This window comes from Notechis scutatus, chromosome Z (assembly GCF_049901735.1).
Source record: "Notechis scutatus isolate UNSWTSFEM ecotype Mainland chromosome Z, rNotScu1.2, whole genome shotgun sequence".
In the NCBI taxonomy this organism is placed as follows: domain Eukaryota; kingdom Metazoa; phylum Chordata; class Lepidosauria; order Squamata; family Elapidae; genus Notechis; species Notechis scutatus.
In genome coordinates, this window is record NC_142025.1 from 11,610,248 (window position 1) to 11,635,547 (window position 25,300).

Here is a 25,300-nt window from a genome sequence, read left to right on the forward strand (position 1 = left end):
GGATATATTTTCATTGTAATTTAGTGATAAAAGCACCTCCCTCATCTACTCTGCCATAGCTTTTTTTGTTTTTGCCTGGACATATTTCTGAAATAATAACAAAAATATCCTCTTTATTCAGTTCAGGAGAGCTCAACACAAATAGGGGAAAAACAAAACAGTCTCTTTGAAGAAGCTGCTGTACTTTAAAGATAAAATGCAAGGTGAAAACAAATATTTCTTAAAATGAACTGCATTTTTCTTCTGATAGGCTAGAGAATAAGGTGTGTGAGATGGGAAAAGAACAATAGAAATTCCTCTTAACTTAGGTATCTTTTCAGGATTTAATTACATTCCTTCATTTGGCAAAAGCAAATTAAAACTAACATTTAATGATGAGGCATGTAGTTTTATTAATGTCTGTATAATGATATTATAGTGCAGCATTTTGTTATTAGTTCTAACCAGAATTTATAATGAATACGCATTTTTTTTTAAAAAAAATTCAAATTATTACTAAGGTTATTCAGAACAGGGTTTTTTTGTGTGAAAATGTAACTGATCTGGATGTAAAAGCTGGGAGAAAAATATAATTTAAAAACATGAAATGTATTGATTTCAATTTCTTTTGTTCTAAAACAGCAAGTAAATCATAGGAGCTAAAATGGCTGAAGGCATACATCTTTATAATATTAACATGGTCAGCTGAGAATAAGGCAAAGCTCTAGGAATATCTCAGCAGGGATATGATACCTGTTTTTGCATTCAAAACCACTCAAAAGGCTTTAATTATTTGGAGCATGTTGCTGTCATGCTTCTGCTGCTGTTTCTTATGCCCTCCCACTAATTAATTCATCTGTAAGCATGCTCTTTTTTGTACAAGAATTACATCAGCTATACATATTCGTTATGTAGGATACCTGCAGTATTTGTGATCCTGTACTTACACCTAATCTGGAATTAGAATTTCATTGTTCATTGGACTTTTATATAATCATTTAAAAAAGCAAACAAAAAGCTATAATTGTGGAACAAATCATTAAAAAAATGAACTAACTGTACATAACCCATTCTTGGCTAAAAAGAAGGATTAAATTATTTCAAATAAACATTTATGCTTATATTTACACACACACACACACATGCTCTTAGTGGTATTTATCTTGCAGTTTTGAAAATAAAAGTGAATATTTTCAGTTTCCTTTCTCAGTCTGCTTCTGGTGCATAATTAATGCTTGTCCTTCCTCCTTCCCCCCGCCCCCTCAATATGATAAAGTTTAGTGGCAATGAAATATATGGGTAACATGAAAAAAGTAGTTTCTGGTTTTTAACAAAGGAATTAAAACTATTTTGTGCAGAAAATGAAACCACTGGATGCTAACTTATAAATATAGCCGAATATTGACTTAATTTAGCCACTGTAGATATCCACGTACAACATACAGCCTTTTTTCTTCCCCAGATTCTGCTGATATATGTGAACAATTTGAAATTTTTCTTTTGTAGCCTCTTAAGAAAGCTATTATTTAAAACATTTTACATTGACAACTTCTCTCTCCTGAATTGCTCAAATCAGCTAATTCAGTGAATTATAACTATGAGCCACAAATTATCTGTGGGACCACAGCTAAAGCAATAAAAGGAAACAAGTTATTTGCTTGAATAGGCAGTAACTATTACTGTGCTTTCTTAGCCTTTTCATTAAACCTGAAAGAAACTTTGTTCAATTTATCAACCTTAGTCAATTTAAGGATTTTAATTCATGATTGCAACTTTAATTGATGAGTTTGGAGTTTAGACAGATGCTTTATGTTTTGAAAGCAGTTCTGATATTTACAGTTTATTCCAGGGTCTACCATTATTTGAAATGTAAAGATAAATGAGTAAATAGATTTTCCTGAGAATGAACTATAGCTTATTTTCAATCAGTAAAACATTCTTATACTTCAATATATCTCATGTGTGTCAGATTTTGCTGATACATATCCTTTAATAATCAACTAGTTGAACTGAAGGCCTTTTTTTATCTCAAGAAGTATAATAGCAAAAAAAAGCAACATTTGAGAAGATGGACTTGATGATACAACTAATATATGTGGAAACAGGTGGCAGTCACACATGCTTTTCCAAATAGGAATCTGTTCCTCTGCTAAATGTTGGAAGTCAGTTGACTAAAATATCCAAAATCTCTGGCTAATTTTATTTCATTTATTGCCTTCCTCTATTCTATGATTACCCAATTTGGACTGTAAAAAGTCCATGCAACAGTTAGATGGCATTAAATACAGAAGGCTCTTAATTGATTCAGTCCAGAGTTTTTAAGGCCAGTAGTCCTGTTTTACATCCTGCTTTTCAGCCAATATTATTTTATAGTCAAAATACACTAGTACCTATTTGAACCTGGCTCTGGACTTAGAGAAGCTCTTGGTAAAGTTGTTCATTTGTTCAAGAAAACTGCCTTCAGAATTGGGTGTTACTCAAATAGGCTCACAGGAAACCGAAATTATGACTTAAACCATTATCTGAATAGACTTACTGGAAACTTCATTTGCAGCTTTCTTCTGGATACAGTTCAGTAGCATTCTGTGAGAATGATGTACTACAGATATATGTAAGTAGACTGACTTTTTTGTTAGAAATGGGTTATTATTAATGGAAATATAAATATATTATCTAGAAATCCTGCCATTTTATCACTATTTTTCTCCCCTTGGAAGAAATTTCTTTAGTGAGATGAGCTCCAAATATTGTATGGGTTTTGTGACTGAAGCTGCTGGTGAGTTTAGCTGATTTAAATTATAGTGGAACATTGTGTTGAAAGGATTGAATGCACCTTAACTGTTGAAATTATTTTGTTCTCCCAGTAATTAGTGAGAGCAAATAAAAACAAATTTAGAGACCTGCATTATATGTATTTGAAGAAAAATATTATCTAAATTATGACATGAGAGATGCCCTAGCATGATGCATTTTTGTGGCAAATCATGAGTTTGCCAGCATTAAAGAAATAATACATCTATAATCAACGATACCCCAAACATTTGAATAAAATAAGTTTCATGTAATAGGAAACCCCTCTGTTATGTTAACATTTTTATTTCTGCTCTACATTACTGTGTTTCTCTGTTCCTGAGATTATTTAATGGAAGATGCTGCTTTAAATTTCAGTAAGGGAGAAAGTAGTAACAAACTTTTTGTGGCCAGGAGAAAGGTTTGTGACAAAATTAAAAGACCTGCTCTTGGAGATTTTGAATGTATTGAAAAATTGAAGATTGTTTCAAATTTTATAGTTGAGATAAATCTGATTTTGAGATTGCCATAGGGTACAATAGCTACATATTGAACAATTAATTTGGTTTAGTGCATATTTTTACATATACTAAAACCATTGCTTTTTGAGGTGAATACTTTTTTCCTAAGACACAGTGTTTGGGAATAATTGTTTGGAGTATTTATTTATATCTCCTAGAGTTCACTTATCATCTTCCAAGCATAACAGTCTAAAAAAAAAAAAAAAAACCACATTGATACCATAGTGGTGTTATGTTGGGTATATGCACACAGTCACAATTTTTGTATTATACCAAGTATGGTACCCCCTTCATTCCCTGGACACTTTTTGCTCCCAAATCATGGATGAGTTTTGAGATTCTGGCCTGAAGTACCTATAAGTAAGAGCTTACCTAGTAGATATGGGTCAAAGTTTGAAATGGTGCTACTAGGGTTTTAAAAAACCAAAACCTTATGACAACAGTGTTCATTTGCAAAGAGAAGGGATTAATCTTTACAGAAAAAGCCCAAACCTAGCAGTTTTACAAATTGTAGACCCTTTTCATTCATTTAGCATGGTTCACTCGACTTTAGTGAACTTGAATGGTTAACCCAGCTTCTCCAAAGCTACTGCTTCTTCCTTTTAATTTATTGATCAAGATTTTATTTTATTTTATTTATTTATTTATTTGTCAAGCATGTATTAGATAACAGATATAAGTATAAACATGATTAATACATGAAATGGATAAGAATAAAAGGGAACATTAGGACAGGGATGGTAGGGACATTGGTGCACTTATGCACGCCTCTTACAGACCTCTTAGGAATGGGGTGAGGTCAACAGTAGACAGTCTAAGGTTAAAGTTTTTGAAGTTTTGGGAAGAAACCACAGAGCCAGGTAGAGTATTCCAGGCATTGACCACTCTGTTGCTGAAGTCGTATTTCCTGCAATCGAGTTTGGTGCGGTTTACCTTGAGTTTGTATCTGTTGTGTGCTTGTGTATTGTGGTTGAAGTTGAAGTAGTCATTGGTAGGTTGAAGTAGTCCTTGGGTAGGACATTGCAATGGATAATTGTATGTACTACGCTCTAATGGAACCCCCTTCCTCTACATACAGATTCACAATTTAGGTGGATCTTGTCTAACTGGTTGATCTCCAGATATTTTAGGTTACAGTCACCCACAGTTTCATATCCTGTTGAGAAGGAGTGAAGCAGGCCTTTTTATCCATTCCTGAGCCACACAAAGCTCCAACGGGCTGCATATTTATTTATATTTTGTTTATTGCTAATACTTCTCTTGGAGCTTTGTAATGACAATGCTCATAGAAAATCACATTACTGGAGACTTCCGGTTTGCAGGGCTTCGGCGGCAGGCAGGAATCCGCGATCGTGTGCAGTTTCTGCCTGGGCTCGCCGCTGGAGCGCCCCGAGCCAGCTGGCTTCAGGGCTAAGCCACCCCGTAGAGGTGGTGAAGAGGGGGGAGATTCCAGCAGGGTCGAGGAAAGCCGCATCTTTCCTCCTCAGCTGGCTAAACTCCCTTTCCCGAAGGCGGTAAGAGCGGCAGTCAGAAATGGCTGCCTCAAAGAAGCACTCATCTGGAAAAGAAAGTGCAGGAGGAAGTTAAGAAGTGAAAGTTTTGGCTGACCGGGATAAGAAGCAACAACTAAGGTATCCTGGAATTTAAATTTTATAAAAGATACATCGCTCCCAAAGAAGATTTTGAAGCAGCGAATGAAAGTGAAAAGGGAAAGTTTTTTTTCACTCTCCTTACGTTGACAGCGAAGAGAGATGAATGAGAAATCGGAAAAATCCGCTTTGGCATCAATAGGTAATTAAACTGGAAAATTAAATGCCAAGGGGACAATAAAGATTTCTGAACACTAAATTTTTTTTTTTTTTTTTTTTGCTGTAAGTGGGAAGGGAGAGGAAAAGAATAAGAGCAGGATTTCGAAGGAGGAGTCTGCCTGGAATCCAAAAGAATCTAAAGTTAAATATTAATAAGACTTCTAAAAGATACATTTTAACTGGAACCTTGTAACTAAATAGTAACCCCAGGAAGAGAAAGTGAAAAAAGAAGAAAGTGTTAAAAGAAACAGCTTGTGTGTATTTGGATTGCTTGGTGACTTTGGGACTTCTGGAAATTATATTTGAATGATTAAAAACACTTGGGTGGTTGTTTAAATTTTTTTTACAATGGCATTACTTGTGGATGAACTGAAAATGGAATTTAAAAAATATAAAGAAGAGGAACAAGAAGGGAAGGGCTCTCTTGGCTCCGTTTTTCAATTCTTAGAAATGGCGATCTGTACCTACGAGAAACTACAAGAAAAGACTGCGCAACAAGAAGATTGGGACAAAGAAGAAGCCATCTTTAATGAACAAGTAACTTTATCTGGGGAAGAAAGGGGAAGGGGGGAAAGAGAATGGAGAATTTAAGACCTAAAAAAACAACAAAAAAAGGGAAAAATAAGGTGAAAAGTGGATATAATGTTAGAAAGCAACAGAAAAGGGGAACACAGAAGAGGGAAATGGAGGTGGAGAGACAAGGGGGTAAAAAGGGCAGAGAGAAGAAGGAAGGGAGGAAGGAAGGGAAGAGAAGCTACAAAGGTGTGGAGCAAGATGTAAAGAAACAGGACTTATTTAGAGATAATGGGTAAAAATTTAACTGAAAAAGTGATTCTGCAAAGGTACATAAGATTGTATTGTTATATTTGTATTAGAAATGTTAGAAAATTGGAAACAACATATGATTAAAAAGTGGCATAAAATACTTAGTGTAATTCAGTGAAACTTTTGTGAACAAAATAAATGAAATAAATGAGAGAATTGAATTACGAAGGAATGGGAACATTTTAATTACAAAATGTTTTAAAATATAAGTGAAGTGGGGGGAAGTAACTATGGAAAGTTTATAAGTGTTCCCATAGAAGCATGATACCTATTTGAAAAGCAATGTGTAAAATGTTTAAGATTTAAATGAATATTAATATTAACGATAGAATTGAATTGGTATGGATTGTTGTTTTAATTATATTATATATTTATAATTTTTTCTCTTTTTAAAATATAGTGTGTAGCTTTAGAATGTACTAAGTAGAATCCGAATGGAAGTTACGTATTATATTAAGTGTTATAAATTTAGGGGAAAGATATAAAGGTGTCATACTCCAATCAGTGATTACAGGAGAAATTTTGTTTAATGAGAAAAGATAATAGACAGCTGAAACAGGACAGACAAAGAATATAAGTATAATGATCTGAATTGAGATGAAATAAATAAAATAAAATTAAGAAAGTTAAAAGAGGGGAGAAAATAAACTCTTTTTTTAAAAAAGGCATGTTTCCTCAGTAATGTGATTTTGTTTTGTTTGTTTATGTTTGTTTTTAAAAATCAGTAAAATTTTAAAAAAAGAAAAAGAAAATCACATTACTGAGGAAACATGCCTTTTTTTCCCAAAGAGTTTATTTTTTACACATCTTTTCACATGAGCAACGTGGTTCCAGATTACAACATCTATGCATAGTCATAATTACATTTTCATCTATCTTGTTTAACATCACCTCAAGTCATTATCCATTCCACTTATCTTTAGATAAATTTCAATTTCATATTTCAATTCATTGGTTCAATATCAATATCATTTCATCCACACATATATTTTCAGTTCTTTATCTCCTATTATTTCCATTTTTAGCTTATCACCTATTTTATTTCGCATTATATGTCATTATCATGTTTAGCTTTCTCTACACCAGTATATAATAAACAATCTAAAAAGAGAAAAGTAAAATGAAATTAATATATTTAGGATCCACATGGTATATCCCCCCGACCTATGTAATTTAATAATTTTCCATTCCCCTACTTTTAATCATAATAAAGTACTCTCATTATATATTTCTATTATCCATTAAATAATCAACTGCATATTTTAGAGTATACATATGTACAAATGAAAGCATTCACGACAACAGTAACTTCTTAATGTCTCTCACTTTATCTTCACTTTTCTTATATATAATTATATAGTAATCATGTTTTTTCTTTCTTTTCACTTAGCCAAAGTTTATCTATGTATTTTAATAAATTTTCATTCCCCCTCTACAGAGAAATACTCTCTGTAAATACTTTATATTCCCATATAATCACTTCTAATTTATCATATTTTCTATTTTTTCATATCCTTTATATAATCAATTACATTTTCTATTTCATATATACCAATGAGAAAAAAAAGAAAAACAGAAAGTTAAGTTTCCCTTTTGGCTTCCATAACCTATAATTCACATTTTGACTTTCCCCAAATTTGTCATATTCTCTGTTTTTCTAATATCATATGAATAGTCAATTACACACACACACACACACACACACACACACACACACATATATATATATATAGACCAGACTGTCAATTATCTGGAAGCCTGCACTCTCAAACAAAAAAAACTTCACACCACAAGCCAGACATCCAGATGAAACCTAGCTTCCTAATAAATGATAGCTGTCTGTTTACTCGGAGCCAAGCCTCCAATACAGGAAATACAATGTTGCCAGCCAATCAAGACAAAAAAAAGCTACAAAACAGACAGAAGATATTAGAAACACCAATTAAGCAGAACACAGCAAACTCCAAGACCAATAAACACAGACCAAGACTCCCAACCAATCAGGATGAAGAAAAAACCATTCTGGCACAGCGTAGGCTAGCCCCAAATTTAAAACAGAAATGGCTGTGAAAGTCTGACTTACAGACAAACACTATACAGAAGCCTGATGATGGCAGATGAGATTCTGCTGAAACGTTGCGACAACTTTAAAAGCGCAACTATAATGACGTGGGAAAATACCCGAGCAAAGCTGAATACCATACATACATATATACATAATACGTAGGTTTAGGTGTGTTCGGGTCTTTGCCCGTGTAAGGTTAAGTGTATCTTGGCGACGTTTCAGCGAGGTCCCACTCGCCGTCCTCAGGCTGGTGCTTTCAGCTTCGTGCCAGTGCAAGCAGTGTGCGATCGGAGCTGCCGTCTCTGGCATGAAGCCGAAAGCACCAGCCTGAGGATGGCGAGTGGGACCTTGCCGAAACGTCGCCAAGATACTCTTAACCTTACATGGGAAAAGACCCGAATACACCTAGACCTACATACCTGTACCCGTGAAAATCTACGAATATATATGTGTGTGTATGTGTGTGTGTGTGTGTGTGTGTGTAGAGAGAGAGTATTTCCCAGTAAATTTTAAAATTCTAATTTCCCCAGTCTATATTTCTAGTAAAAAAGAAAGAAAAATACCAATATACATTCCCATATGGTATCCCCCTTATACTATCCCTAACCCGTATCTAAATCTCTTGGCCTTATCATTTCTTTTAATTTTAGCCAGATTTCCCTTTTCTGGGTTTTCCTGGTCTTTCTTCTTTTTTCCTTCTAATATTATTTTATTTCCCTCTGCCTATCAGCCATATTTTCCCCCGTCCTTTGTTCTCTCTCTTTTTGGTTTCTTCTTATACAGTTCCTTCTTCTTCTGCTTAGTCTTGGGAGCGTTTTCTCTTTTATGTCTTTTGGCAATGACCCTTGTTCTCCATATTCATCTGGGCTGCTTTCATTCTCCTTTAACTCCTCTCTGGGCTTTCTTTGTTCTTCTATGAGCTGCATCGCCATTACTTTGCTGACAAATATATCCAATAGTCTCACCATTTATTTTAAGATTCCTCTCACAGTTTGCAGTTCCGACTTAAATTCTTTGCTTATTTCTTCCATTTTTTTTAATCTGTTGAGTTATTCTTTATTATATTAAAAGTCAATTTTGTCTGTTATGTCCTTGCCAAAAGTCTCTGTTTATCTCAGTTTCTCTTTCTTCTGTTTTCTTGTCACAATCAACACCAAACAGTCCCAAAATATTACATTCATTTATACTTTGCTGCAATCCCTGCTTTTTAAAAAATTTCCAGGGTTCTTGTTATGCTAGTAGTCTTTTATTTCATTTCTTTTCTCTTTCACCCATTTATACAACCAGTAATTTTCCATAAAAACATAGAAGAGGAAAAGTCTTTAACCATTAGATGGCATTCTATATCGCTTCCACTTTTCAAAGTTCTTTTTTATTCTCTTTTCCGTTGCATGAATCTTAAATTTTGTCCATTTCAGGCAAGTCCAGCACTTTATCCAATGTCAAATTAGTGCCAAATTCTGTATATTATTCTAAATTTAATCTCTGCTTTCATATAGTTCTTTTATTTCTGTTTTTTTATTTATCTTGTATTTTCCTCTTATTTCCCATTTGCCGCTATCACACTTCCAAACGAGGGCTCTTTCTTTCTGCTTTTTGGGGTTGTCAAAAAACGTTCAAAGTTCTTTTGTCTGGTTACATGCTGCTCACCACTTCACCACTTCAGCACACACTTAAGTCCCAGCAGCTTCCCGTCTTCAGGGCAGCCATTAAACTGCCACTTCTCCCTGTTTTCCAGGGAGTATACCAAGCGGGGGAGATGCAGCTCCCCTCGACCCAGCTGGCAGTCTCTCCTCTTCCCCCACCCCTTCAAGGTGGGTCAGATGGATCCAGTCCCTTAAGGACCCCTCCAACAGGATCGCAGTCTGGTCCATCTTCGACGAAAGCGCCACCAGAACATGCCTTTAAAGAACTTACCCTGCCATTAAAAAAAAAAAAGTTTCTACACTTTCTTATATCCAGTGCAAGTATTCTGTTCCCTAATATTACAACAAACAGATTATGAAAGTGCACAAAGTTTTCACAAGATGCAGTGCTAGAGTTGTGAAATTTAAGCTTGTATTATAAACCAGTTACACTGCATTTCTTTAGGCACAATGAGATGCTCTCTTTGGTTTTACTCCTGTTCTGTCAGTTTTTGATGTAAACCAAACCAGGAAACTAACTCTACAAGTTTGACTGGAACTATATTTTATTGATATAAACTATGGTAACAGAATCTTGAAAACTTGGCTGCATTTTTCCTTTTTTCCTCTTATATCCCAGAGAGCAAGGCCAGAGCCTGTCTGAATTTTTTTTAATGTTTTCCTTGTTTCCTGGGCCTAAAGCAGGGGTGTCAAACTCATGTCACAGTGGCATCAGGTGATGTATCAAGGCTTTCCCCCCCTTCGCTAAACTGGGGGTTGGCATGGTCAAAGCATGACGCATCCGGCCCGTGGGCTGGAGGTTTGACAGCCCTGGCCTAAAGCATGTTTTTATACTCATTTTTTTTCCTAACCATCACTGCATAGTTTTTCCAAAGTAATTTCTGTAATTCTCTCCAAAGTGGTTGCAATGACTTCAAATTAATTGAAAAGTTTTTAATCTAAATTTAAGATTGCCAAGTTGTTTGATAACTTAGGTGAGAAAAATCCTGTTATTGATTTCCCCCCCAATAAAATCTTGAAACTAAGTCACTGATGTGATTGTTTGAAACTGTTGTGTCTTCTCATTTCTTTCCAGAAAGTTTATGCCAAAAGCACAGGTAACCTTTGTATTATGTCAAAACATACTTTATCATGAGTGTTGCCTAGATGTGTTATATGTTCACAATATTTTAGTCTATCTTATCTCCTGAAAAGTACTCAACATGAAATTACAAAATGCAACACTCATTTTTAAAAAATGCATTAATTTAAAAGGCCAATCCAAAAAGTTTATTGGTCAATACAGTCAATAGTACTCTTATATTTTAGATCCATTTTCTTTCTACTACTCCTGCCTTTTGCCCTGAAAAAGAAAGTCGAGGGAGAAGCTACTTCAGGCTTGCACTGTGGTGATGATTTACTATAGCATCTTCATTCCATTTTTGAACTTCAGAAAATAAAATGTCAACAGAATAGGCATGTCCAATTTTAATGAACCACAGTGGTGCAGTGGTTAGAGTGCAGAACTACAGGCTACTTCAGCTGCCTGCAATTTGACAGTTCAAATCTGACCAGGTTCAAGATTGACTCAGCCTTCCATCCTTCTGAGGTGGGTAAAATGAGAACCCAGATTGTTGGGGAAATAGGCTGACTCTGTAAACTGCTTAGAAAGGGATGTAAAGCACTGTAAAGTGGTATGCAAGTCTAAGTGCTATTGCTATTTATTTGTATCTTTGAGATGGAATGGAAATAAGGCTACAAGGCTATTTTTTTCCATTGTGTCTACATTATGAAATATCCTTCCTCTAAAAACCAGGCTGATGCCTCGTGTTGATCTTGTCGAAGATTTTGAAGGCCCTATTTTCCTGTCTTCAGGGAATAGCTAAGATTATCACTGCATGGACATCTTATTTAAATTAAATATTATAATTGTTCTTATAACATTTTGTGTTCTAATGAGTTGTAAAGATTCAGCAGCATGCATATTTAAAAAATAAGTTAGTTATACCTCTACAAATGAACCATTAAGAAATTATTTATTTATTTATTTTCATTTTAACAGGAAAAAATGGATGATAACTCTGATTTCTTGCTCATTAGCAATAGATTTTGAATCTCCACTTTGTATTCAGATTAGCATTTGACTTTTACAATACTTTCATTTCAAATAATTTTATTTTAAAGTTTTAATTTTTAAAATTAATCACAAACTTTTAGTTATGTTTTTAATCTTGGGAAAGAAAGAGCAGTAAAATGGAGCCAATTGGAGATCAGAACTAAGGTATAAAATAATTGTGATCATTGGCTTCTAAATACCATTTTTTCTTTTTTAGAACACATATATTTTCCAGTGGAACCATGTTTGGGGGCAACTGAAAACACATTAATTTTGTGGTATTTTTCTAAAACAAAATGTTTTAATTTTATATGGAATATGATATTTGTTCAGTTGACAGACCTGAGAAGCTGTTGATATTTGGTAAGCAAACTGTTATTCTGACATTAATTAATTGTAATTGCTTTCTAACCCCATAACAATTAACATAGACAACGATGCATTGCAATTGACATATCTTAGTTTTATTATGCACTTTATAAAATCAGTCCATTCCAATTAATGCCCTGCACTTGAGCCTGGTATCTCCCTATTATTTGCATTGTGCAGATTAACCTATACAATACATTATTTTAAAATATTCCAAACAGAAAGCGATTTTAAGATATTGAAGCCGTGTAGAGTGCGCTACAGTACCAGTGCCTTGTGTTGATGTTTATTTGATCGTTTGTTTAGAATATGTTTTCAGTGATGATTATTGTGGCAGTTGTCCCATTAGTTAGTCTCTTTTCATTTCTGATAATATGAAAAATACTGACAAAGAAAATGGCCAGCCTATAATGCCTATGAACACCCTGTTTGTAGGCTACTCAGCTTGGAGCAACATGAAATGCCATTTCCATAGCAGTCACCTCTAATGGTAGGAGGGTTATATAATTACTTTTTGGGGTTAAGAGAGGACCTACATATTAATTGTATAGTATATATTCTTTGTATGCACAAATCTAAAAAAAGTATTTTAGTGGAAAAAGCCAGAGAGAGAGATTGGAGATCTGATTTTCCTTGGATTACACCAATGTTCATGCTTCAATGTAAGCCTTCAATATAAGCTTTGTCTATCCTGATATTAACCTCTAGTCAGTTTGTAAATGATTTGTTAGGTACTTAAAACTAACCAATTGGATATTGATTGCTATTATAACATACATATTTAGGAATGACCAAGGAATTCTTGGCTTTCGAGAGAAGTAAAACTTACCTCAAACAATTGTGATTCAACATTTAGAAGTGGTAACATTTTTTATCTACTTTTTACCTCAGAACAGATGGCTGGTGTTGAAAAGTTAGAGGACAGTTGTGATTAACCCTGTGTCATTGTAAGACCATTTTCTTCTCAGTTTGTGACTCCAGCACCTGCATAAGAAGGGTGGGCAGATTAAGAAGGTCTGCTTCAGAAGTCAGATGGATCACTTTGTTTTTCAGGAGATGATTGGGGATTTTCTTGCTTCTGAAGACTACCCAGAAGCGCAAGTGATAAGTGTGAACTTCAGTGCTGAAATTTTAGCACTAAACCTCTATTGAGATTCTGCAGTTGTTGCCAATACTTTAAAACAGGGGTCTCCAAACTTGACAGCTTTAAGACTTGTGGACTTCAACTCCCAGAATTCCTCCTCTAGTCATGTTAGCTCAGAAATTCTTGGGAGTTGAAGTTCACAAGTCTTAAACTTGCCAAGTTTGAAGACCCCTTGCTTTACAATATCAGAGTGCTGATGTTGACACTTGCATCCACGTTGCCTGTGACACTGCAAATGAAGTCTGCTCACCCTTTGTGATGGGCTTGGGAACAATTGCTTCCCTTCAGGATATGAAAGGGGCATAGATTCAGGGACCAACACTCTCTAATTGCCCTCCACCCATTTAATATTATTACTCAAGATATAAACACCCACATTTCTTGAGTAAACAGCAGCAGCAAAAGATGTGCACATTGAGTCTTAGTAGACAAGAGCAGTCTGTTACGTTCTGCTTGTTTTTAACTGAATGTTTTAAAGATGCTTGAGAAGATTAATATCCTTATGCAAGCTGCCAAGAGTCTTTGGGTGCAACAGAAATTATGCAAATAAGTGAAGAAGAAGCCAGTTGCTGCTAGACCAGAGAGGTTATCAAGAATAGAGTATGCATTAAAATCCCCGTCTGTTTTTAATTTAAATGGAATTCTTTCCTGAAGTAGTATGACATAATGGTGTGTATGTAAGCCTGGAAAAGATTCAGGAGCACGAGGACTTAATAGAGATAAGTTTTCTTAAAATTAGTTCCATGAAGATCAGTCGCATTTCAGTGATAAAATTTACATAGAATGAATGCAAAATAGCATTAATTTTCCAATATGCTTCTGTTCCAATAGAAAAGAAAATTTGCAGCTTGGGGTTGAGCCATGGGCTCCTTGGTGCTCTCTGAGCTTGGTTGTTTTCTTGCAGACGTTTCATTCTCCTTCAAATATATTGACAAAGTTTTAGAATTTGTGGAAGAAGCATAGCATTCTAACACAAACTTTCATCTAGCTGCACCCATCATGTTTCCTTCAACTTCTTTACTAATGGAAGAAAGATGGGTCACCCCACCTGTCAGTGGTGTCTTTTTTGGGATCATTCCAGTTTTCATTGATTCCCATTAGAAGAGTGTTGCAGAATATCAGCTATCATGTCAGTTGCCTCCTCCCCCCAGCCTTCCGAGGTCAAATACAACCAATAAAATATTGAGTTTGACACCCCTGTGCTAGGGAGATTCCTCTTTTGACTCCACCCCCTATTTCTGCCACTCCTTGCATCCCTAACTTCTTTAAAAACAGAGTTTTCTAGCCGGCAACTATTGTGAGCAATAAATGGCTTGACTGTACCTTCTGTCTGCTGGTTTGGAATAAGTACAAAGATATTGTAAAACACATTTAAAATATTTTTTTTTGTTTTTTATGATTCTTACTCTTCTGCATAATCTTAATGTTGAAAGAGCTTTCCAATCAAGTATTTCAGAGTATTAGTAACATGATAGGTAATGTTAACAATATTCAGCTGAAAAGAGTCTCAATATCATACTTATTGCATTCAGAGCTAATGAGAAAGAATGATGTGTCTTTTCATGAATGAGATTGAGGTTAGTAGTGAATTTCACTCTCTTCCCCTCCTTGAGGTTGGGGATATTTAGAGATTAGAGAGAAAGAAGTTCAGATGGTTCCTAAGAAATCTTAACAAATTAATGAATCTGTAAGCAGTCCATCCTTAATGGTGGATCTTGCTTATCTGTTCTGTCCTCACCTGGGTTCCATTGTTCAGTGCTTCAGGAAACCATGATTGAAATGCAGATTGTTTTAATGCATTCGGGTCTGTTGTAAATTGCTGGGAGAGAAACATCCATGTTGGTATTTGAACATGATCAGAAAAGAAAGAGCAATTGGTCACAACTTCTCTTCATGAACAGAGAAAAGTCTTATTAGAGATATTGGATAAAATATTGAACTATTATTTTTTAAAAAACAGAAATGGTAATAAGGCGTGAAGAAGTTGGGGTATTGTGTATCTTCCTTCCACAAGAAAAAAGTTTGATATGACTTCAGAACTTTCATGGCCATTCCAAGTGTTTGGAATGCTAGTGAGAACCATCTTAAATAATTCAGGAAGGCCATCATGATTCAGGAATTCACAGGATGTGTCTTCCACAGAAAGTTTTGGTCTTCTCCAAAAATTTAAAACAGTTTTCTAGAAACATTGTCTTCCGGTTGTCAATAATATAGAAATCTGTGGTTTTGGGGGGGTGTTGGCAGATGTTCAATAATTATCTTCTTTTAGGCTAGACAATGTGACAGACATGGAAGTTTCTGCTGTCTGTGTTCCCTTCCTGTATTTTACTGTTATTAATTCCAAAATTCCTGTACTTAATTTCATATTTTGGGGGAGGAAAAAAGTTAACAGAATATTGTATATGGAAAAGAAGTCTAAAAATTGCCGCTGGTTACATGTTGCCCAAGCAATTTTATTTTGCTCTTTAACAGCCAGTTGAATTATAAGGAAGCTGCAGTTTAAAGTTGGATTGATTTTTGCATATTATATTCTTTTACATATTTACACAAACTAGTTTTCATAAGACCTATGTATTTGCTAAATGACACCAGCTTTATTGTGATTTAACTCTTTTCTAGGGTGTGTGTCCATCGTTTTATACATCTTCAGATTTCTGCCTGATAAATAAAATGACCGTCATTAATCAGAAGTTGACTGCCTCCATATTGGGTTATGAAACTAAACATACATTGTCTGATCCATCTTTAAAATTTAAAACAGTGGCTTTTAATATTACTAAGTAAGATAATATTATTTCCAATTGCTGTTTCTCTTGCAGTTCAGCAAGTGAAGGGGACATGGCACGTTTAACGAAACGGAGGCAAGCAGATACAAAGGCTATTCAACACCTTTGGTCAGCTATAGAAATCATCAGAAACCAGAAGCAAATTGCTAACATTGATCGTATTACAAAGTAAGTATCTTTGGAATAATAAAATGATAATATGAGCCAAGGAGAACATACCAATTATGCAAATGGAGTATCATCACAGAAAGATTTCCCCTTGCATAAGAATGATTCCAGTCCATGCTCTAAAGTCCTGGATCAGGTGTTAAGAAGGTGAATGGAGAAAGTACATTCAGAACTGCTCTGGATTTATCTGGTGGCTTGTTTCACCAATAATATCAAGTCGGAAGAAAATGTAAAATGCTTGTGGTCCCCAGTTTAAAATAAATTCCCATTGTAAAGACTGTATGTCCTTTTTTACTACTTATAAAATATAAAAAATTATAAAATAATTATAGTTTTGGTTTTTCAATATAATTTCACCTGTGCAAATGTGTTGCATCTGTCTGCTTTAAAATGTAATAGCAATAGCACTTAGTCTTATATACCATTTTACACTGCTTTATAGCCCTCTCTAAGTGGTTTACAGAATCAGCATCTTGCCCCCAATGATTTGGGTCCTCATTTTACCCACCTCGGAAGGATGGAAGGCTGAGTTAACTTGAGCCTGGTGAGATTTGAACTGCCAAATTGCAGACAGCTAGCAGTCAGTGGAAGTAGCCTGCAGTTCTGCACTATAATGCCACTGTGGCTCATAATGTTGAATGTCAGGGATGGGTCCAGAGAATATATCTTTGTATATTTCAAATCCTGATTCGGTCTGTGACCTATTTGGTTAAAACAGAGCAGGTGATGGAGAATATTCAGACAATGCAATCAAATTGAAAACTAGGGCTAGACAAATAATTTGATCCAGCATAAGCTATTTTCCCCCAGGTATTCATCACAATGAGATGAAGGAAATAATGCATTTTGTCTGGGGAATATAATGTCACTGAACTAAATCCCAGCATTGGCTAAACTGGAATTTTTTATTCAGCAGTCTTTGGGGGCCATAAATTCTTCACTTCTGAGCAATATTCTTTCCTTCCTCCATATGGAAGGAAGGAATATTAGACGTTTCTGTTTCAAATCATTGTTTGACTTTACATTTGAACATGGTAAACTGTGGCTTGCAATTTTGTTGTTTCCTGAAAACAGGGATCACAAACCATAATTCTATTTTGTGATCTTAATTTTGAGACAATCTGTATTTTTTGATAAATGGGGTCCAGATGATTCTATAAAATGAGTTGCTACAAAACATAATTGCAGCCTTCTGCAATGGACATGAATAAAGGGGAGGAGGAAATATGCAACCCTGAAGATTATGCCTGTTCTCGTATTCCATATCATTTCTGAATATAATAATTGTGTCATGCAATGTGAATGCAATTTGGCCACAGTTCACCAAGTTATTTCAAAGCAGAGGTTATATAGCACCACTTTCTGCTTTAAGCAGCTCTCTGTTGATGTTTGTTAATGTGTTGTGATTGCATTGTCACTGTTTGGTGTGGGTGATATCACAGCTGTTGTATCCTGGTCTCTAGATAGACATTTAAATTCACAGTGTCCTTTCTGGAGGTGAAGGGTATTTGCTGAGTAAAAAGCTTATCCCACTTGCAGAATAGTTCACTGAAAACAGTTGAGTATCCCTCATATCCGTATCTAACAAAATGAAATTCAATATAAAGTAAAGTCCTACACTTAGGCAAGAAAAACCAAAAGTACACATATAGACTGGGTGAAACCAGGCTCAATGGCAGTAACTATGAGAGGGATCTTGGACTCTTAGTGGACAGCCAGCTAAATATGAGCCAGCACTGTGGAGCAGCAGCCAAAAAAGCTAATGCAATCCTAAATTGTATTAACAGAGGGATACAGTCAAGATCAAGGGAAGTACTAATACCACTCTATAAAGCCTTAGTAAGACCACACCTAGAGTACTGCATCCAGTTCTGTTCACCACATTACAAAATAGATGTTGAGACTCTAGAAAAAGTACAGAGAAGAGCAACCAGGATGATTGGGGACTGGAGACTAAAACATATGAAGAACAGTTACAGGAACTGGGCTTGGCTAATCTAGTAAAGAGAAGGACCAGGGGAGACATGATAGCAGTCTTCCAATATTTGAGGGGCTGCCACAGAGAGGAAGGGGTCAAGCTATTTTCTAAAGCGCCTGTAGGCCAGACAAGGAATAATGAATGGAAACTGAACAAGGAGAGATTTAACCTGGAAATAAGGAGAAACTTTATGACAGTGAGAACAATCAACCAATGGAACAGAAGTTGCCCTCGGAAGTTGTGGGGGCGCCATCACTTGAGACTTTCAAGAAGAGATTGGACTGCCATCTGTTAGAAATGGTGTAGGGTCTCCCGCTTGGGTGGGGGGTTGGACGAGATGAACTGCAAGGTTCCTTCCAACTCTGATTATCTGTTATCTGTTATGACTAAAAGTGAGAAGAAATACTTCACATGAAATCTCTAGTTTTCTACTTTTTCTAGAATATGGTCCTTTAAAAATTGGTTATTCTTTTGTTCTTCTTGGGATATAAAAGCAGACAAAAACAGCAGAGCAGTTTCCTTAGTATTTTCTAGAAGAGCTAATAGCAACAGAATTGATTCAGTCATTTTGTAATACACAAGTAAATGTAAATAAGGTTGCAAACATTTTGAGGACTTGGATATTTTTATTTACCTACAGGGCTAAATTAAATTGCAATATGTCACCTAAAAGGAAGAAAGATTATGATATATTGATGTAAGTTGCAGCTAAGGGGTAAATTATATCGCATAGCACATAATCAAGGTATACTTTGTGCTACAGGAAAATGTGAAAACAATGTAAACTGGTGAAGCATATATTCCATGAAACAGAGAGGCCAACATTTTTTAACCATATCACAGTTACTCTTAAAAAAAAACCACATAACTGATTGGTTCATCTCTTTGAAAATATTTAACATGAATGATAATTAGATCATGTTGCTAAGCATGTTTCCATGGAATTCAGAGTCTTTCTGAAATTCAGTGAAATGTATTCATTAAATTAATAAAATTTATGGGAGTGGTCTCTTGGCTGCACTGAGAAAGAAAATTTTCCAACTATGTAATGAGAACAAAAGGCACTGTATATTGGAGAAAGTTCAGATCAAATGCATATGGATTGGCTTGATTTTAGAATGTTTGCTTCCAGTGAAGTAGAATCTAGAATAGAACTCTATTAAAATATGTTTGAAAGTCCTCCTTGAAATGCTATATAAGATATACCATAGATATATTATGGTATATCTTATATAGAGTGGTAGACCAAGCAACTTATTGTAGCTGTAGTAGAACGTTTGTTTACAATTGATTTTTATTCCACCTATATTTTTTAATAACTCAAGGCCATGTACATATGTAATGTTCTTGCATCCTATCTTCCCTACAGATGGGTTGATCTAAGAGAAAATTACTAGCACAGCCTGGCTTTCATGCCTAATGGATGCCTAGAATTCATGGTGTTCTAGTCCAGCACATTAGTTGCTGCATAAAACTGGATCTTAAATTTTGTATGAACAAAAGGTCCCAGGTTGAATTCCCATCATCACCAAAAAATACTGTTGTCTGAAATCCTCTCACTAGAGACAAACTAAATATAGCTCAATATAGTACATTTCAGGATTCCTATGATTTGATGTTTTGTGTGTATGCTAACATGGATGTAGTTGTGTGAGCCTGATTTACACATGAGCATACACATAGTTCTGCTGGTTTTTTTTTAAGGATTTGCAGCTTTGGAAGAACTGACATTTTGAAAAAGAAGTAAGTAGATTCTTAAGTTTGTAGAATTGAAAACCTTTTGCTGGAGGAGCAACATTAATCTCACTGGAATTGGATTTTTTTTCTACTCTAAGACTAGTCCTTTTTAATTTAAAAAGTTCTATAATAGTTCTACTACATAGTTTGAACTAAGAATGTTGTGAAAGAGGAATTCAGATCAAATTCCTAATCTACATTTCCTCCAAGCCCAGTTCTCAGTAACACTAAGTTACCAGATTTCAGTATGAGAAAAATCAGACTCCGTGTGTCATGAAGACAAGTCTATAGGTATGACTTCTCTAGTTGCTCTGTACTTTTTCTCCTAAAAATACAATTTATTGGGATGACTTTGGAATCCTACTGATTAAAAAAAAAAACGGATTTTGGTCTCTCTGGGAGCTTTTTGTAGATCACTAAATCCATGCCTATGTACTTTGCTGGATGGTGGAATAATGAAAAGCAAAACCTCTTCATGTTTTTGTAAAGAGTGTATTCATTATTGGATAAAAACACATTTCATCCCCACTTGAACCAAAGAGGAATTTATTGGGACTTTTAAGTGGCATGGCTCTGTTAGCATTTCATCAAATTGCAATAAAATTTAAAATATGAGCTTAGTTTCTACTTTATTTTATTTTTTGAATATTGCTTACTTACATTAGGTAGGTAGACTTTGTTCTCTATTGTACACTGCTTTTTAAGCTCATGTCTTTGGGATGCTTATTTAGAGTGCTTATCTCCATTTCTTGGTGATACAGCTTTAACATTAGGAGATGAATAGATAGAAAATACACAGGTATAATTCTTAAGAACCTAAAATGCATTTATACCTCTGAAAATCACTGGATTCCTTTTCTGTTCATTGAGAGAAGGGTGTTATGTTATTCCTGATACTTTTAGTGTCGCTACGCTTTTAAAGAAATGTTTTTTACCTTAGTTGTTACAACCCAAACCAGCAAAATTGAAGGGTAAGAATTTGAGTTCTTAAAGGTACGTCTTTCTTTGACTTGGAAATCGGTTTATAAAATAGAGATGTCTTTCAGCTACAGATAACAATTGAGGAGAATTAAAATCTTTCTAATGTACTTCATATCATAAAATATTAATACAAATTAAAGTAATACTGCTTACTAAGAAAATATCATTTTTGAGTACATTATTGCTATCCTAATAATCATAATCTGAAAACATTTTCTTCCAAAGTAATTCTTTTCAATTTAGCTATCTAGAAGTTTTATTCTGGAAATGAAGATGGCTCACCAGGAAATTATATAGCATACAGATGCACAGATACCTATATCTGTTGTGACACGTATAAGTAGGGCAATGCTGCCTACCATCATAAGCTAATGAAAGGTTCGGGAATATACAGTGAATTTAGTTACTGGGACAAGCAAGTCTCACCTACATTAAAATTATTGCCAATGAGAATGGACCAGGTAAAAGTATTATATGAAGTTGCTGGAAGTTTGTAAAACACGAATGGGAAAGGATCACTTTTCCACCCTGGAGACAGCTACTGTAGAAGTATCTGGCAGATTTTAGTCTAACTCCAGCTGGTATATGTCTATGGAAATTCTCAGTCATCCAGGTCATTGTTGTCCCAAAGGTGGTTTTTTCAAGAGGCAACTGAACTTTCTGATTTTTCTTTGAAGATGTTTCACTTCTCATCCAAGAAGCTTCTTCAGCTCTGACTGGATTCTATTCCACACCATCCATTGCTTTCTCTGGAGTAGAAACAGTGATTGTAAGATTCAATGAGATATAAAGGATAATACTATTGATATCAGAATATTCCATACATACTGAAATATACTAAATATACATGTATATAGTGACATGGAGGAACATCTGGCTTCTTCCATTTATACATCTGTGGAGACTCGTTATATGTAGCTGAAAGACTCCTCTATTTTATAAATTGCTTTCCAAATCAGAGAAAGACATACCTTTAAAAATCGTTGCACTAATTCATATCACAATATCAAACTTAAATTCTCACCCTTCAATTTTGCTGGTTTGTGTTGTAACAACTAAGGTAGAAACATTTCTAAAAATATCAAGAATAACATAACACCCTTCTTCCAATGTGTCAACCATCAATAGAAAAGGAATCAAGTCATCTTCAGAAGTATAAATGCATTTTAGGTCTTCAACAGTCAATACATTTGTACTTTTTATCTGCTAATGTGAAACCTGCACTTCCAAGAAAATGTACAAAGAAGATATAAGCAGGCCCTAAATGAACTGTTGAATCAATGGTCACTAAATGTACTCAACTGTTGTAAGTTGAGGACTGCCTATACATGTTTTGCAGAGGGAGTTGTTCCTTGTTGTTTGTGGCTCAGTAGGTTGTGAGATGATTAAGTTTTAAATAATGGAGTAATGACCTTGCAAATTTGGATTTTCCACTCTTGTTTCGGCCCCTCCCTTCAACCTCCTGTAGGCAAACAGCCTCATCTAGCCAGATCAGACAGGTTAGCTAGTAAACACTAGAACAAACTTTTACCTACTCTTGAAAGATACATCGCAGAAGGACTATTTTAGATTCCTCACTGTGCTGGGATTGATTTATCGTCTGACAGGAATTAACTTGCTGTTGTGTATTTACCTTTTTGCAAGCAAATTCGTTTTTGTTTTTTTTTCTGGCTGGGAAACAGCCCCAAAGAGTGTGATACTCTTCCCGTTTCAATGTTAAGACGAAACTAATCACGGCCACGGCACAGATAGCTTTGCTTCAAGGTAAGACTAATCAGATCTTTTAAGAGAAGGGAGAAGGAAGGAATTGTTTTATTTATCCTTGTCTCCACTAATAGATGCCAATAGATATGCTTATTAAAAACGCATGGATATTTTCTCCATATAATGCTGGCTTCATTTTACAGCAATATTACTTTTTCTTGTTTGTTCGTTTTGCCTTCAGGTCAGGCGACTACTCCGGGTGACTTCATCCGATAGTTTCGTCCAGTTTTTTGGGCAGTGCTTTTGAAAAAAATTTCCCGATTGAGAGAGGTCCCAAACCCTCCATTTGGCTTCCGTGCCTAACGCAAGACCAGAACTCAGTTTCCTTCTCCTAATCTAGTTCCTTAACCATTAGAGCAGGGGTCCCCAAACTTGGCAACTTTAAGACTTGTGGACTTCAACTCCCAGAATGCTGGCTGAAGAATTCTGGGAGTTGAAGTCCACAAATCTTAAAGTTGCCAAGTTTGGAGACCTCTGCATTAGACCATGCTGGTTTACAAACGATCCTATTAGCATTTCTAAATGTAACCAATCAAAGTTCTATTGCTATAAAATACACTCTATAAACATTTAAATAAAAAATAAAAAGGCAAAGCAGAAGGTTCTTTTGAACTGACCCAAATAATATTGAAAAGCCACCAGGATTATCAAAAGCTCCACAACACAGATCTTCCTGTCTATCTAATACTCAGTGTGGATGTAGCCAGCTTGAACTATCTCAAAATGCTTTCTAATTCTGGGTATTGCAACAGAAATTGTGTTGTCCTATAAAAACATCAATCTAATTTTTCTTGATTAGCGAAGAGTACGGAATGGTTTCCTTTCCGTGTATGTATTCAAAATAATTGTCCATTTTTCTTTATGTCCTCTGTGCAATACTTCATTAATAGAGGCAGCAAAAGAGGTTAATTGGAGCTGGCTCCCTAATGCAGAAAGTTGTAGAACATTGGTATTTTAAGAAAGCATTTGTGCTCCATTTTATCATTGCCAGGACCACAGAGAAGAGCCAGTACTATTCTCATCTGGCTACCATGAAGAGCAAAAAGGAACTCTCCTGCTGTCTGTTACTTTTGAAGAGATCATTGAGTATATTTAGTTGCTAATAATTTTGTTTGTACTAATGTTTCTGGTTTTTCTTCCCACATGTAGCAAAGCACTTAATTGTATTTTTTGATCTTTTCTGTTTTTTGCTTTTAATAATTCCTTCACATTTTCTGCAAGGGATTTTTCTTTGGAAATAACCTTTTTCCTGTAGTTTTGTATCGTTATTACTATTATTAGGTTTTAATTCAGCCTTTACTTTGTACAACCTAAGACAATGTATATAATGCTCCCAACCTTCTACTTTCACTATAGCCACCCTGTGAAGTGAATTGATCAAAGAGAAAATGACCACCCTAAAGTCACCCAAGTTAGCTAATTTAATGTGATGCATAAGGAATTTAGTCTGGAACTGGGAGACTGAATTCTAGACTTGCTTTAGACTTCAACAAAGTGATCTTGCACCAGCCATGTGAGTAAGACAAGGGCAAACCGCTTCTGAAATCTTGCTGAGAAAACTGTTGAGATTTATCCAGGCAATTGCTAGAAATAAACTCTGATTTGGAGGCACACAAAAAAGTCACCCATATGGATTTCATTACAAAGAGAGGTCTAGAACTCACAGTTTTTGATTTCTAATTTAGCATCTTAACTAGTATATTAAACTGGCTCTTATTAACTTACTTTGCAAAAGATTGACTGTGATTTGCACATCCATATACATTCTCTTGTAGAAATAGCAAAAAATATTCTCAGATTTAATTTCAATTTATTACAATCAGAGTTTGGCCGGATAAAAATAATTCTTTATCTCTCTCTGCTCACTGGGATAAAAATATTCTGTATGTGAACTGATTCTAGATGCAGTTGACTTCTCCAGGACTAGACAGATAGTCACCTGGATCCACACAGAGCTTTATTTTAGCTGTCCATAGAGATAACTTATTTCATTATCTGAGAAGAGTTTGAGTGTATTTGTTATGAAGAAGTGAACTGCATCATTGGTATACTATATTCTGCCTTCTATTTTTAATCCATATGCCAGGGCTAGTCAAAGCCTTGAAGGAGTGACACGTCATTGAATCTGAGCAGTAATGAATAATTCTCTGAGAAGAGATAGTTCTTCCTGCCTTGGAAAAAAAAGGGAGGATTTGTCTTTCCCTTGAGAGTTATCACTGAATCCAATGAAATTTTTCATGTTGAGAGGTGGTGAGAAGAAGAGGAAGAAGATGAAGATACTAGCCCGAATGTTTCTTGTGGATGATGTCTAACAAGCATAGGACATGGGTAGCGCATACATCTTGGTCTTCCTTGATTTCTTTTTTAGTTCCATCAGTTATAATCTGGAGTTTTGGGAGTGGGGGGGGATTTCTTATCATGATTCTTCTTCTAGAACTGGCTCCAGTTATTATTTGGTGGGGGGAGAACTCCAGCCCTATCTCAGAGTTGACTCTCTCTCTCCAACCCAGTTTAACTTACATGAATCCACTAGGTGATGTCATTTGTCAGCATATGGTTAACTATATTTCTGCAACAAGTTCCTTAAGTGATGTTATCAAGATGTTTTCCCAGTGACTAGAAACTGTGAGTAGGATGGACTTCA

General features: G+C 35.2%; 1 protein-coding gene across 28 annotated transcripts in view; it reads left to right on the forward strand.

Moving 5' to 3' along the window:
• The window catches only part of ZMYND11 (zinc finger MYND-type containing 11), a 113,124-nt gene that overhangs the window by 42,247 nt on the left and 45,577 nt on the right, over positions 1 to 25,300 (forward strand). For 14 of the 28 annotated variants that reach the window (XM_026687251.2, XM_026687258.2, XM_026687254.2 and 11 more), the window contains exon 2: positions 16,062 to 16,196. In XM_026687251.2, coding sequence (XP_026543036.1) covers positions 16,081 to 16,196 — 116 coding nt within the window. In that variant the 5' untranslated portion in view covers positions 16,062 to 16,080. Of the gene's footprint in view, positions 1 to 2,469; positions 2,591 to 16,061; positions 16,197 to 22,380; positions 22,657 to 25,300 lie in introns of those variants that run through there. The other 14 variants (XM_087946493.1, XM_087946502.1, XM_087946505.1 and 11 more) reach the window with 7 other exon arrangements.